The sequence below is a fragment of the Salvelinus sp. IW2-2015 genome, linkage group LG3 (genome assembly GCF_002910315.2).
Source record: "Salvelinus sp. IW2-2015 linkage group LG3, ASM291031v2, whole genome shotgun sequence".
Taxonomy (NCBI): Eukaryota; Metazoa; Chordata; class Actinopteri; order Salmoniformes; family Salmonidae; genus Salvelinus; species Salvelinus sp. IW2-2015.
Window position 1 is genome coordinate 32,350,269 of NC_036840.1, and position 16,823 is coordinate 32,367,091.

At 42.9% G+C, this 16,823-nt stretch overlaps 1 protein-coding gene across 2 annotated transcripts in view; it reads left to right on the forward strand.

The window, feature by feature from the left end:
* The first annotated feature begins 1,754 nt into the window (after positions 1–1,754).
* Positions 1,755–16,823, forward strand: part of LOC111955112 (mitogen-activated protein kinase kinase kinase 11) — a 46,578-nt gene continuing 31,509 nt past the window's right edge. For both annotated transcript variants that reach the window (XM_023975202.2, XM_023975211.2), the window contains exon 1: positions 1,755–3,674. In XM_023975202.2, coding sequence (XP_023830970.1) covers positions 2,903–3,674 — 772 coding nt within the window. In that variant the 5' untranslated portion in view covers positions 1,755–2,902. The remainder of the gene's footprint in view (positions 3,675–16,823) is intronic.

The following is a 16,823-nucleotide window of genomic DNA, read 5'->3' on the forward strand; positions in this document are numbered from 1 at the left end:
TGTGTTTTTGCCTGTCAAGGCCATGACATCAACAGAGTAGGCAAGGTGATTGAAGTGCAGGCCAGCACAGGTCTGATCCGTGGGAGAGGTTTATTTGATTAGACACTGCACAGAGGAAATACTCTTTCTATTGTCACTCTGTGCACTGTTTACACCCCTCCTCCCTCTCTCATCTTCTGAGTTTGCTTTCATATTGTAAATGTAGCATTAGGCATGTCTCAGCCACAAAAACAACTGCATCCTTCCTGCACAAGCAATGAGTCAGTGCTGGGTAGCATGGGGTGGGGGATACATCTAAAAWATATATATATATTTAACTAGGCAAGTCAGTTAAGATCAAATTCTTATTTACAATGATGGCCTACCAGGGAACAGTGGGTTAACTGCCTTGTTCAGGGGCAGAACGACAGATTTGTACCTTGTCAGCTCTGCGATTCGATCCAGCAACCTTTCGGTTACTGGCCCAATGCTCTAACCGCTAGGCTACCTGTTGCCCCAATAAATGGGATGGGGGATGCATGGGATGGGGGATACATGGGGTGGGGGATGCATGGGTGGTGTTTGGTGGGGGAGTTGACTTTAGGAAGCAGCGGAGCAACAATCACCTACCATGGGGCAGGGAAGCTATTAAAGACCACAGAAGGACCAACACTGTTTCCACATAGCAGCACACGGCAAAGGTGCCCCCCTCCCCCATCTACACTACAGTAATGACGAGGACAATTATCCCTGTTTCATATGACTGTATGATCAACCACAATATTATTTGAGACTATGTAACCCATTATAGGCCTTATAAACTCAATGATGATGTTTATATGCCAACATTTGCACATTGGACCGGACCACGAACTTGCCCCAAGKTAAAGAACAGCCTCAATTCGTTGGGTCATGGACTATACAAGGTGTCAAAAGCGTTCCACAGGGATGCTGGCCCATGTTGACTCCAAAGCTTCCCACAGTTGTGTCAAGTTTGCTGGATGTCCTTTGGATGGTGGACCATTCTTGATACACACGGGAAACTGTTGAGCGTGAAAAACCCAGCAGTGTTGCAGCTCTTGACACACTCAAACCAGTGCTCCTGGCACCTACCACCATACAGTTACATATTTTATATTGCCCATTCACCCTCTGACTGGCACACATACACAATTCATGTCTCAAGGCTTAAAAATCCTTATTTTACCTGGATTCACCTAGTCAGTCTATGTCACGGAAAGAGCAGGTGTTCCTTATGTTTTGTACACTCAGTGTATAACCTCATCCAGTTGTGACACTTGGCCCAAACAATTAGCGGCCTAATGACAATAAGGCTCCTTTGTGCGACATGCTATTTATTTGGCACTCAGATATTCCAGTAAACCTCAAATGCAGAACACGGGAATTAGGAATTAGTCCGCATATTACTGCCTACTCCATCCTCTCTCGACCAGAGTGAGTGTTGCGTTGTTTCTCTAATCAGGGCGCAGGGGTATATTCGCCGATTTTGTTGCAAAACGTTTAATCTGTTCCAACAAAACCGTTTACTCCAAACGGGAAAAGTTTTGCAACGAAAACGAGAGCTTCTATAGGACAAATTCAGGTAGGTCCCTCCCCGATTTGTTCCGTTTGCTCTGTTTGCTTCCGTTTGGTTCTTAAACGATAAACTGTTTCCGTTGCAAGAAGTAATGAATACACCCCTGATTCTTTTCCTGTTGGGAAAAAAGTTTCTAAACCCCACCCTCTTCTTTGATTGTAAGCACAGACGTAGAGTGGTTCGAGAACGGGACGAGGGAAGACTGCTTAAGGAAGAGGGGACATGATAACAAATATTAATGAATCAATTATGACATTGATAATAACGACGAGCTTGCCAGGGCTTGGCACTAAAGTATCGTTACGCACAATACAGGATTTGTTTTTGGTGTGCGTTTCTCTTTTAGAAAAAGTAGACTCCTAAGCAGGTTTGTACAACTCTTCCTGTTGCGAACTAGGTGGATATCAAGTTCTTATTGAAAATACATACGTGTACAATTAAGACATTGTATGTCACCATCGGGTAAGACAGCAAATATGGATACAGTTGCGCAAACGGGTGCGGGATTTGTTGACAACGCATAGAAGTTTTGGCCAGACACCGTTATTCGTGCTCATGGTTTAGGGCGAGTTGGTAAGCTTTGAAACTTGTCGTAAAGCACGGGGTTCTCAGGACTAAATGCGCCTTTCCTGCTATTCTTCTCCTCTTCTCAGCGCTTCCTGCTTATGGTGGCCACCGCACTTCATGGCTAAAAATGCAGAACTCAAAATGGACAACTAAACGGAGTTGAACTCTTCCGTTGGGTTATTATTGTCCATGTTCTGGATATTCTACAACCACCTGATGCTCATTTTGGTATGATGTGATCCATCCTGGGTTCTACACTGTCGTGGTTTTGCTATATTTGAATAAGTCATCCTTTATTTCATATCTCAAGAAGCAGCACCTAATCATTGGTCAATATGTGACAATTTGTGGTATAGTTATAGAGTAATTAAGTGAGCTATGTACTCAAACCGCGCATTGAGAAACCACACCACAACAGTCGAGTAGAAATTAGCTTTATGGAGACAATTCTGCCTTTTTACACATTGGCACACTTGGTAGGACTGGTCACATCCATGGCCTTTGTTTGATTGTTGCCAACTCTAATGGAAACATATGCAGTCCATGTCAGGTTGCATGAGAGACATTTTTTATCCTGTTGTCTTTGAACACGGTTGTGTTCCTGTTGGCCAGGCCTTTGAACAAATTTCATTGGTCCCTGATGAGCCAACTAGACACAGACGAACAGGAGAGAGGCGCAATAAAGTACATTATTGTACTTTATTTTCAAAACCACACAGAATCAAACCCAGTGTCTGAACATCTGTTCATTGCGGCTCCATGGAGCCGCTGAAGAACATTTTTACCCGCGGCCCGCTGTCGAACTGGAAAGGTCTGGATCAATCACAAAAAGGGAACTTCACCAATCCCGTGTGGACGGCTTTATTCGACTATGAGGCCTCCGGTAAAGACGAGCTCACCCTCCACAAAGGTGACCTGGTGGAAGTTCTGTCACTGGACTCTGAGATATCTGGTGACGAGGGCTGGTGGGCGGGCAAGGTCAACAATAAAGTGGGAATCTTTCCCTCGAACTACGTCTCCTTCAAGCCTCCTTCATATGGGAAACTGCAGGGCAATGGAGTTGGCGTGGTTGGGGAGCTTGGGCCAGCCGTAGTGGGGGTGGGGGAGTTTGAACCCGAGGCCGTGGATTTCAGGGAACTGAGCCTCGAGGAGGTCATTGGGGTCGGCGGCTTCGGCAAGGTRTATCGCGGTACGTGGAGAGGTGGGCTGGAGGTCGCCGTGAAGGCGGCCCGCCAGGACCCAGACGAGGACATCAGCGTGACGGCCCAGAACGTGCGCCAGGAGGCCCGGCTGTTTGCCATGCTCACTCACCCCAACATCATCGCCCTCAAAGGGGTTTGCTTACAGGAACCCAACTTGTGCCTCATCATGGAGTATGCGTCCGGTGGCCCGCTGAGCCGTGCGCTGGCTGGGCGCCGCATCCCGCCGCATGTCTTGGTCAACTGGGCAGTACAGATTGCTAGAGGGATGCTCTACCTGCACACAGAGGCCATCGTTCCTGTCATCCATCGTGACCTCAAGTCTAACAACAGTAAGTCACTACACTAGTCACGTCCACTAGGATAGGCTGATTTTAACGATGCACAGAGGTTAGAACATTGTTATAGACAACACTAAAGAGAGCTAGAAGGTCAAACGGCTGTCAACTACTGTGAATTACTACATTTMTTTAGCTCCATGACAAACTGTCAAATTCAGTTTCACCAGTTCAATGGGCTCTGAGTGAAATGGTTAGTCTTCCTATTTGCTGGGGAGCTTGACCTACAGGACTCAGGACATTGTACTAGGTTATATTGTTGCATTGCCAGAGGCTACACCTCACCACACACTTTGTCTTTGGCGAAGCTCACTTCTCCCCTCTCTACTACAATATCGGCTCTAATAGCTCACAAATAACAAGCACAAACATACACATTTGATTATTATTGTCCCTTCAAATGGCAAAATGGGACACTATTAATTCACTTTGGCTGCAGTCCAAAAGCGATTTAAATTTTGTCACATGTTTTGTTGTTTGCTCTTCGCTTGATCTCACAGGGAGCGTGGGAAATGAGATGATTATTTGGACGGAGCATCTCTCTCTCTCTGTTGTGCTAGGTTATTGCTTCATATCATGTGAGCACTGTAGCCTGTATACATATGACAGAAAGAAGRGAGCTCTCAGTCTGAGGAGATTGTGAAACGTCTAGCGAGCATTTCTCGATAATGAGACCAGCCGCTTCGCAAGCAAAGGTCAAGAATTCTAGTGGGTGAATTTTAAAGACCGTCAGAAGTCACTCTTTGAACTTTGATGACGTTGATTGCGAGAATGACCGCAATGTAGGCTTAGGTAGGTGTTTTGGGCTCTAGCTTTGGCCATCTAGGCCCTTCCATGGACCTTGTCATTAAACCACATCAAATAGATGCAACAAAGGTGATACAGAGAATTCAACCCTCTCAAACCAAAAGCTTCTTGGAACTGTCAGGCTGAGAGGCTTGATAGTATCCTTGATTGTCAAAACACAAGGCCACCGGAATTCACACAGAGGCAAAACCATTATTATCATAATTCTGACAAGTCCGATAATCCCTGTCAGTGGCTTGGCAATATCTGTAATGGTTCAGAGTTTGTTTTTGTTCAACATCCCCTCTTTTTCCATTCGTTCAGATCACCAAAGACCCACTTCCATCTTGGATAATCTCTCTGTACAGCCATGTTACGTTAGGCAAACAGAAAAAGATCRAGGTATTTTTTTTGTTAGACAAGAGACCGACACCACTTCTGAGAATATGGGCCATGGTAGGTCTGTCTTAGTTCTACACCCAATTTCAAGGTTTTCGGTCACACCAAACACTAAGTAGGCCAAAGTATCACTGTTTCAGTCCATCACCTCCATCTTCCTCATTAAGAGGCAAGCCAGCAGCTGGGAGAATCCCGGGTCTGACGGGAATAAAATCTGTTGGGAAGTGAGCTGGCAACCGGAGGGTGGCTGGTATAAAATCCTTGATGCCATTGCCTTGCCTGACGTTGTGCCCTTTAGCAAGGCACTTAACCCCTCACAGCAACTGCTCCATGAGCGCCCAGTATGGCAGCCCCCTGCCCCAACCTCTCCAACATGTATGTTTGTCTATTGGAGAGGTTGGGATAAAGCAGAAGTCACATTTTAGTTGGACTTTGTGTACAATTGACAAATAAAGTCATCTTAATCTTAGCTTGTTCCTACACACTCCCCTCCACTCTCATTCTCCACTGTTCTGACTGAGCAGACATCAACGAATCCACTGGACTGGAAAACATCCCTTTTGAGTAAAACATCAATTTTTTTAATGTAGGGTTTGTAGGCTATATGGAGCAACACAACCAACACAGTCCCTCTTTGTGCTGTAAAGATGTTATCTCTGCACTACCTCCTACCTCTTGTTTTTTTTATTTCTTCTCTGAAGCTTTGTCCCAGACCTGCCTATACTTGTCTCTCTGTTGTGGCAGTGAGCAATATCCAGTTGTTTGGGGAAAGGGAGGTCTGTGTTCTCTCCCGATGGGTTTCAAAAGACACAATCTGTTCCTATAGAGAGAGCGAGAGAACAAGGGCATGGTTTCTTCAGTGTTTCACCCATCATTTTAAAGTGTACAGGAGAACCACCCCCTTAATCAAATCAAATGATATTGGTCACATACCATACACATATTTATCAGATGTTGTTACGGGTTTAGCGAAATGCTTTAAGGTTTCAAGGAAAGGTAGCGAGGCGCACAAGTTGGCGGCTATTGAAGGAACATTGAGGTGTTCGAGCTTCTAAAAATAATCACAAAGCATTGATCCACAATGAAGTTCCTGCTATTAGGTGAACTGTGAAGTAGGTAGCGTAGAGATGTGGTCTTAAGGGCAGATATTCAGAAGAATGCAGAAGGTTCTGGTGCAAAGGTGTCCAATTTTTATTTCTAGGGTTCAATAGTGAGAGCCGGCGAAGACGCCTAACAGCAGGAACAACCCCATCTAGTAGTCAGAACCTGGTAATACCTGGATGTAGGATGGGACATAAACCTAACAACTTCAATTATTAATTTCTCTGAACAGGGGGAAAGAATCATCACCAAATTCACTGAATACATTACATAGGATGAAGAATCAATACTCTGAACCGCATTGCTATACTACTTGTCAGACATAGAAACCTGATACTATATTTTGTTGGTGTGGGATGGGCGTAGGGTGTCTGTGGGCTGCTTTTGACTTTCTTTGGTTTCCTCATGTCTTATTCATTGTTAGAAAAAAGTTTGGTTCAAATCTGATGTTAGTTAATATAATTATTGAATATAATATGAATTCTACAAATTAAAATGGACAATTTGGGCACAATCGTTTAATTTCTCAAAGATCAAAATCTATTTCAACAAAATCATTTAGCAGGAATGCTTATTTGATATGTTTCTAACTACAGAAATAATTTCAGAACAATCTGATATGGTGGGTGTCATTTAAAGACTTTTAAAGTGAATTAAAATACTTTTTTTAGTGCACTGTTGCAACGATAGAGCTGTGTTTAGGGAGACAGACACTATTTATAGCTGTAGAGATTTGAAAGGAGAAGAGCCTGTAGCTTTGTGCTGTAGTTACACATCAGTGAAGCGTACTGATTGAACAGGACCATTGAAGAAAGTGCACACAGAAGACGGCCTTGAATGCAGGCCAAAGGCCATCACTGGAAAGTAGATGCAGAGAGACACACACACACACAAGAGTGAGTGTTTACACAGGGCTGGATTAAGAAATCATAAGCTCCGGGGATTTTAAAAACGCATTTCATGCAATTCTACCTCGTTTACATGGCAAAAGACATTAGCTGAATCCTTTTTAATAACACAAAAATGACCTAAATGAGTGGCTACTCTGACACTGAGAAACAGAGCTCAATCTGGCTAGTAAATACAATTTTCAGTGGCACATTGACTCACCTAATGATGATGAAGCCATAGGTTACTCACGGTGATGGCCGACGCGCTCGTCGTGGCAATAGCCCATCTCAAGATGAGCTACTTTGAAAAATAGTTCTGCTGTTAGCTACAAATTGGGAGTTTTTTTTAATTTGCAAAAGGCAAACCGACAGCCGCAACTATAGAAATATAATCTATAGATGGCAGTTCCCATTCAAGTCAGGAATGGCATCCAATGCTAGTGTACCCATGAGTTTAACAGTCAGATTGCCAGGGTCAGAGGTTACAAAACCCATCTATGGATTACATGTCTATGGCCAAAATGCAACAAACTGTAGCCTATATTTGGTGCACATGCTGCCAAAACTGCAGCCATCTGGACTGTAGGCATACCGGTAACTGCCAAAATAAAGGCGTAAACAAGGGACACTTTAGTAAATAAGGGATACAAATTAATATGGTGTGGGGTGCATTTTCCTGGTATGGTTTAGGTCCATTTGTAGAATCTATGCCAAGGCGCACTGAAGCTGTTCTGGCAGCTCGTGGTGGCACAACACCCTTTTATTTTTACAGTATATATTTCCTTAATATTGTAAAAAAAAAAAAATATAATATATATACACACACACACACACACACACAGTACCAGTCAAATTTTTGGACACACCTACACATTCCAGGGTTTTTCTTTATTTGTATTATTTTCTCCATTGCAGAATAGTAGTGAAGACACCAAACTATGAAATTACACACATGGAATTATGAAGTAACCAAAAAAGTGTTAAACAAATCAAAATATGTTTTATATTTTAGATTCTTCAAAGTAGCCACCCTTTGCCTTGATGACAGCTTTGCACACTCTTGGAATTCTCTCAACCATCTTCACCTGGAATGCTTTTCAAACAGTCTTGAAGGAGTGCCCACATATGTTGAGCACTTGTTGGCTGATTGTGGAGGCCAGGTCATCTGATGCAGCACTCCATCACTCTGCTTCACGGTCAAATAGCCCTTATTCAGCCTGGAGGTGTGYAGGGTCATTGTCCTGTTGAAAAACAAATGATACTGGGACTAAGCGCAAACCAGATGGGATGGCGTATCGCTGCAGAATGCTGTGGTAGCTATGCTGGTTAAGTGTGCCTTGAATTCRAAAATAAATTATCTACAATGTCACTAGCAAAGCACCGCACACCATCACACCTCCTCCATGCTTCACGGTGGGAACCATACATGCGGAGATCATCCGTTCACCTACTATGCGTCTCACAAAGACACGGCTGTAGGAACCAAAAATCTCAAATTTGGACTCATCAGACCAAAGGGCAGATTTCCACCGGTCTAATGTCCATTGCTCTTGTTTCTTGGCCCAAGCAAGTCTCTTCTTCTTATTGGTGGCCTTTGTAGTGGTTTCTTTGCAGCAATTCGACCATGAAGGCCTGATTCAGTCTCCTCTGAACAGTTGTTGTTGAGATGTGTCTGTTACTTGAACTCTCTGAAGCATTTATTTGGGCTGCAATGGCTAGTAACTCTAATGAACTTCTCCTCTGCAGCAGGGGTAACTCTGGGTATTCCTTTCCTGTGGCGTTCCTCATTAGAGCCAGTTTCATGATGGTTTCTGCGACTGCACTTGAAGAAACTTTCAATCCCTACCTTGTCACAAGACAACTGATTGGCTCAAATGCATTAAGAAGGAAAGAAATTCCAGAAATTAACTTTATACAAGGCACACCTGTAATTGAAATGCATTCCAGGTGACTACCTCATAAAGTTGGTTGAGAGAATGCCAAGAGTGTGCAAAGCTGGCATCAAGGCGAAGGGTGGCTACTTTGAAGAATCTCAAATATAAATATATAAAATAACACTTTTTTTTAGTTACTACATGATTCCATGTGTGGAATTTCATAATTTTGATATCTTCACTATTTTTCTACAATGTAGAAAATGGTAAAAAATAAAGAARAACTCTTGAATGAKTAGGTGTGTCCAAACTTTTGACTGGTACTGTATATAATTAAGTGTCTTAAATATAATTAAAAATGTAGATATATAATTATTTTTTGCTGCCTCTTGGGCCCCGGAGCTTCACCCGGTAAGCCCCTGCATTAATAAGACACACACACACACACACCTCAACATCAGTCAGTCATTGACACATTGTCCCTCAGATGCACACAATCAGTCATAAACACATTGGCACACATACAGTATATTTAGACACTATAACTGCCATAAAAAAATCTCACAAGTATCAAACACTGCAAGCTCCCAGCTATTATCTAATCAATGCAACATTGACACTATCCCACCCCTGGTTAGCACTATCCCACCCCTATCTACTATCCCACCCCTGGTTAGCACTATCCCCGCCTACTCTACTATCCCACCTGGTTAGCACTATCCCACCCCTATCTACTATCCACCCCTGGTTAGCACTATCCCACCCCTATCTATATGCCACCGGTTAGCACTATCCCACCCCTATCTACTATCCCACCCCTGGTTAGCACTATCCCACCCCTATCTACTATCCCACCCCTATTGGCTTAAAAAGCCAAATCGAACACAATATTTGCCAATTAATTTCCAGGAATATTGCGTCTGTGTGGTGCGTTTGTCAATCACTCAGTGTGTAGCCAGTTGATGTGATAACCGTCTTGTGGGTTGACAGAAATACTTTCCCCAAAACCTTAAATGTTATCTGCGAAGTAGACTTACCTGGCAGAAGTAAATCATTAGTAAATCTATTATTTGTTATTTGCAAACTTTGCCATGAAATGATCAGCAGCAGTACAGAACCATCGCTAGACCGGCACATTAGACCACATTCCTCACTCGCTAGATTCACAGTTAAAGGGCCAGAATGGCAATTAATGGGGAATTACACCCCCCCATAAAATCACATTTGTTCGTTTTCTTCCAGACCTAAAAACAAAATGGTATTCACACATCTCCCGGGTGGCGCAGTGGTCTAGGGCACTGCATCGCAGTGCTAGCTGCGCCACCAGAGTCTCTGGGTTCACGCCCAGGCTGGGCTGGGTTCGCGCCCAGGCTCTGTCGCAGCCGGCCGCAACCGGGAGATCCGTGGGGCGACGCACAATTGGCATAGCGTCGTCCGGGTTAGGGAGGGTTTGGCCGGTAGGGAGGGTTTGGCCGGTAGGGATATCCTTGTCTCAGTATGTAAAARWWWTKTAATAAAATGTATGCACTCTACTGTAAGTCGCTCTGGATAAGAGCGTATGCTCTTGGCCGGTAGGGATATCCTTGTCTCAGTATGTAAAAATGTAATAAAATGTATGCACTCTACTGTAAGTCGCGCTGGATAAGAGCGTCTGCTAAATGACTAAAAATGTAAAATGTAATGTAAAATGTATTCAGATGTGGTTTAAGCATTGACATGGACTCAGAACATCCAATTTATTTAATTGTTTCTCTATAAACAATTGTAATTTTGTGAGTGAAAAACAAAAAAAATCTAAATCCAGCAAAAATACAACTGAGAAAACAACATAATTTGAGGAAATTTAGAACCGTTTTCAAAATAAAAAATATATAGGGCCCTTTAGTTTTTTTATCAACCATCATTCTACCAGGTATATTGACGGAAAACATTTTTGGATCAACACTTTTTTTTCCCAGAGTGGACAAGCATCTGACACAGCTGTGCACCACCAGTGTGTTTTCACTCCGGGCCCCTAGCGCCCCAACGCAGCGCACTGAAAACATCCCCTGTGTTATTCTCCCCTCACAGACACTTGCAGTCTCTCGCTACTCACACACATCAACATTCCCAAGTTCACTGAGGGGAATTATGAGGGCAATTTGGACATTTAGCCCACAGTGGTGGCATGTGAGGTATTCAGTCCAGGAAATAGAAATATTGAACTTGATAAACTCCTAAAATGCATAGTGACTTGTATTATCTGTAACAGGGGTTGCTGCGTCAATAGACTTGCTTTGCCAGTCACAGGTATGTAGGTGGAGACTACAGAGTCAAGCAATACTAGGCTAAAGAGTGCTGATCTAGGATCAGGTCCTGTTTGTCCATGTCATCTTATTCATTATGATCTAACTCTGAGACGCTGTATGAAGACGAGCCCTGATATGGACATTAGAAAGAGAATCCTAGAGGAATTTTATGTAAATTGATGTACAGTATTCTGAAAGTATTCACAACCCTTTACCTTTTCCACATTTTGTTGTGTTACAGACTTAATTTTAAATGAATTAAATTTAGATTTTGTGTCACTGGCCTACACAAAATTTTCCATAATTTCAAAGTAAAATATWTATWTTTTTWGAAATGTTTACATATTAATTAAAAATGAAAAGCTGAAATGCCTTGAGTCAAGAAGTATTTAACCCTTGAAGTTATGGAAATCCGAAGTAAGTTCAGGAGTAAAACTTTTCTTAATAAGTTGCATAGACTCACTCTGTGGGCAATAATAGTGTTTAACATGATTTTTGAATGACTACAGAATCTCTGTACCTCACACCTACAATTATATGTAAGGTCCATCAGTCGAAGAGTGAATTTCAAACACAGATTCAATCACAAAGACCAGGGAGGTTTTCCAATGCCTCGCAAAGATGGGTAAAAAAAGCAGACATTTGAATATCCCTTTGAGCATGGTGAAGTTATTAGTTAAACTTTGGATGGTGTATCAATTCACCCAGTCACTTTAAAGATACAGGTGTCCTTCCTAACTCAGTTGCCGGTGAGGTAGGAAACCACTCAGGGATTTCACCATGAGTTCCATGGTGACTTTAAAACAATTACAGAGTTTAATGGCTGTGATAGGAGAAAACTGAGGATGGATCAACAACATTGTAGTTACTCCACAATACTAAACTAAATGACAGAGTAAAAAGAAGGAAGCTTGTACAGAATAAAAATATTCTGCAATAAGGCACTAAAGTAAAACTGCCAAAAAATTGGCAAAGAAATTAAATGTATGTCCTGAATACAAAGCGTTATGTTTGGGGCAAACACAACACATCACTGAGTACCACTTTTCATATTTTCAAGCATGGTGGTGGATGCATCATGTTATGGGTATGCTTGTCATTGGCAAGGACTAGTGAGTTATTTGGGGGGGTTACAAATAAACGGAATAGAGCTAAGTGCAGGCAAAATCCTAGAGGAAAACTTGGTTCAGTCTGCTTTCCAACAGACACTGGGAGACAAATTCCCCTTTCAGCAGGACAATAATAACCTATAACACAAGGCCAAATATACACTGGAATTGCTTACCAAGACAACATTGAAGGTTCCTGAGTGGCCTAGTTACAGTTCTGACTGAATTTGGCTTGAAAATCCATGGCAAGACTTAAATTGCTCTCTAGCAATGATCAACAACCACCTTGACAGAGCTTAAAGAATAATGTGCAAATATTGTACGATCCAGGTGTSGAAGTACTTTCTCTTAGAGACAACCAGAAAGACTCACAGCTGTAATCGCTGCCAAAGGTGATTCTAACATGTATTGACTCAGGGATGTAAATACTTATGTACAGGAGATATTTCTGTATTTCGTATTTAATACATTTTCAAACATTTCAAAAAATATGTTTTCACTTTGTAATAGTTACATTTTTTWAATCCATTTTGAATTCAGTCTGTAGAACAAAAAATGTGGAATAAGTYTAGGGGTATGAATCCTTTCTGAAAGCACTGTGATGGTTAGAGATAGGGCTTCACAGTTATGGCCAGTTAGTCATTGAAAATAAAGTGGTTTGTTCAGTAGGTCATGGGATGAGTAGGAAGAGACGGAACTTGTAAATTCAAATCAATAACTACTCTGCATTTTAAAATTGCAAACAAACTATGCTCTATTTGTGGCTTGAAATCCAACTAGGAAGAGACCCTGGTCTTGTAGCTAGAAACAGGTTGAAATGCTAAATGTAATCTCAAATCAATTTAATAAATTACCTTGCTATTAGTTAATTCCAATCTTCTATATTAATTCTCCAACCAATCAAGKTTTTTTCTACAAATACCTTTGTCACAAAGTGCATAGACAACAAAGTTCAAAACCCCCAACTATAGCACAGCCGACAGAGTGGCAAGGAAAAACTCCCTCAGTCTTGATTGGAACAAACCTGTACTTATCCTTTTGCTGACATTGGCATATCTTCAATGCCAGCGTGTTGCTGCCTGACAGGCATCACCTGTGATGGGGTGGCAGTACCAGGCTCTGTGGAGGAGTTCAACCAGGGCAAGGCTCCAGTGTGTTTCCATTGGCACAGTGTCTGACTGGCTGTGATAAGAGTTCACTAGGCCCAGCCCCCCCCCCCCCTCTCTTTATTTTGGAAATGCGGCAGGTCTGCATCCGGAGATCCCAGGCCTGTTGATTGGGTTGGGGGGGGGGGGGGGGGGGGGATGGTGGATGGTGAAGGGGATGGTGGAGCAGGTAGGAGTTGGCACGGGATTCCCTTTCACGCACTGGGTAACTCTGGCTTTGATACACACGCATGCACGTACACCATAGACACACACACACACACAATCCCCCTACACACACACTTGACTAATGTTCCGGAATAATAATATGCTGTATAGAACAGAGAGCTTTAGGATGACGGCCCGAACAACAGAACTCCAGGGGACGAGAGGGGACAACGAGGCACTGTAAGGTCTCACCACACAGGATGTGAAAGGATTCCAAAACCCAGGAAATCGYTGAGAATCTTTTTCCAGGTTTAGGCTAACATTTGGTTTCTCTCACTAGCTTGGTTTTTCATCTTTTCTACAGTGATCCTAAGGCAGTTGTCATGTAGATAGAGAATTCTCACCACTGGCTTGTGAAATGCTAAAGGGTCAGGCTGATATTTGGCTAGAAACATTTGACACATTTTCCTGTATTATGTTTCCATCTCTGTACCTGAGCATGTATATATGCAGTTGTATTAGAGTTGAGGGATACTTATCATACTTCTACATTTCCGTTTGGCTCTGTCAGTTGAAACTGATTTATCTGTTGCAGTGGTGTTCTACACGACTGTGCAAACATTGGAGAGTGTTTAGTCAGCCAAACCTTGATTAGTTAGGTAGGCCAACGCACGACATGGGACCAATGCATTGTACTATGTTTTAAAAAGGGGTAGTTTAAAAAAAAAAAGGAATTGACTGCCCACTTACCACCAGCTACGTCTGACACAACCTCCTGATTGACCCCTTGGCGACCCCCACATTCTGGATTTCCCAGGATACCAGAGAGGAGGAGGTGAAGTGATATGGTTGACTCCGCCCCAAAATTGTTCGTGCGAGCATATAGCCTTGAGTAGACCGAGTGGGGAATATTTTATATAGGAGTTGTGCTTGTTGTTCACATACGTGTCTGCCCTCTCATTGGCCAGAAGGTTTCCGACTCCTCCCGCCTGCCTTCCGTCTTTGCGGACATTTTTTCCTATTGTTAGAGCAGACAGTCCAATATCTTGTCWATATATAGATCATCTTTGAGGATACTCAGCGAATGGAGGTTAAACTTCAACAACTGGCAGACATTTTGGCTCCAGTAGTTTGTCTTAGCTAGCGCTGGTTAATAGGTGAGTTATCTCAGGCCCCTGGTGCATTACATGATGCAGAGATAATCATTAATAACTCTCTCAGACAGCGTTGTTAGCTTCACTGTGATTTGGACATGTATCTCTGTCAATTCAATTCAATTCAATTCAAGGGGCTTTATTGGCATGGGAAACATGTGTTAACATTGCCAAAGCAAGTGAGGTAGATATTATACAAAGGTCTCTCTCTCTCTAAAGGTCTGTCTCTCTCTATCTTCTGTCTCTCTTCTGTCTCGGTCTCTGTTTCTGTGTCTCTCTTTTCTGTCTCTGTCTCCCTCCCTCTCCCTCAGAGTTTGAGGTTGCCAGACTGTCTGTCAGCCTATGGCTCCATCCCTCAGGGGACAAAGCTCTCGTTCTTCCCGGGGAAAGCCCCCACCCCTGCCGGAATTCTCCCTCGCCTACGGACAGAGAGCAGATCCGGCCCAAACTCACAGGAGGGGAGGGCAGAGAGAGGGAGATATGGGGAGAAATTAACAGTAGAGACAGATGACCACTTTATGAATTACTGATCAGTGTCATGCTACTAATTAATTTAGTCAAGTTGTCAACACAGGTGAGGCCTTATTCCGTAACGTTGCAAAAAGAACAACCAATATCTGTGTGTAAGTACAAGCTACATTTATTGGACTGCCTCTGGAGAATGCAAATGTGTGTTCTCTGATAAGCTGCTGAGAAAGTGAAATAGGCCCACGGCCCTTCCTTGGTTGTGGTGCATGAAGTGCATATCAGTACTCACTCACTCTCACCCACACTCATGAGATGTAATGTTTTTTTAGTTTGAGTTTATTTCACCTTTATTTATAACCAGGTAGGCTAGTTGAGAACAAGTTCTCATTTACAACTGCGATCTGGCCAAGATAAAGCAAAGCAGTGTGACACAAACAACAACACAGAGTTACACATGGAATAAACAAGCGTAAAGTCAATAACACAATAGGGGGGGAAAGTATATATACACTGTGTGCAAATGGCGTGAGGAGGTAAGGCAATAAATAGGCCATAGTAGCAAGTAATTACAATTTAGCAAATTACACTGGAGTGATAGATGTGCAGATGATGATGTGCAAGTAGAAATACTAGTGTGCAATAGAGCARAAAAGTAAATAAAAACAATATGGGGTTGAGGTAAGTRGATTGGATGGGCTATGTACAACTGCAGCTATCGGTTAGCTGCTCAGATAGCTGATGTTTAACGTTAGTGAGGGAAATACAAGTCTCCAGCTTCAGCTATTTTTGCAATTCRTTCCAGTCATTGGCAGCAGAGAACTGGAAGGAAATGCGGCCAAAGGGGTGTTGGCTTTGGGGATGAACAGTGAGATATACCTGCTGTAGCGCGTGCTACGGGTGGGTGTTGTTATCGGGACCAGTGAGCTGAGATAAGGCGGAGCTTTACCTAGTAAAGACTTATAGATGACCTGGAGCCAGTGAGTCTGGCGACGAATATGTAGCGAGTGCCAGGCAATTAGAGCATACAGGTCGCAGTGGTGGGTGGTATAAGGCACTTTGGTAACAAAACGGATGGCACTGTGATAGACTGCATCCAGTTTGCTGAGTAGTGTTTGAGGCGATTTTGTAAGTGACATCGCCGATGTCGAGGATCGGTAGGATAGTGAGTTTTACTAGGGTATGTTTGGCGGTGTGAGTGAAGGAGGCTTTGTTGCGAAATAGAAAGCCGATTCTACATTTATTTTTAGATTGGAGATGTTTAATATGAGTCTGGCAGGAGAGTTTACAGTCTAGCCAGACACTTAGCTATTTGTAGTTGTCCACATATTCTAATTCAGAACTGTCCAGAGTAGTGATGCTAGTCGGGGGTGCGGGTAGCGAATGGTTGAAAAGCATGCATTTAGTTTTACTTGCGTTTTAAGAGCAGTTGGAGGCCACGGAAGAAGTGTTGTGTGTCATTGAAGCTTGTTTGGAGGTTTGTTAACACAGTGTTCAAAGAAGGGCCAGATGTATACAGAATGGTGTCGTTTGCGTTGAGGTGGAGAACGTACAATTGGATTCGAAATGGTCAGTGATTTGTTTATTAACTTGGCTTTCGAAGACTTTAAAAAGGCAGGGCAGGATGGATATAGGTCTATAACAGCTTGGGTCTAGAGTGTCACCCCCTTTGAAGAGGGGGATGACCGCGGCAGCTTTCCAATCTTTAGGGATCTCGGACGATACGAAAGAGAGGTTGAACAGACTGGTAATAGGGGTTGCAAC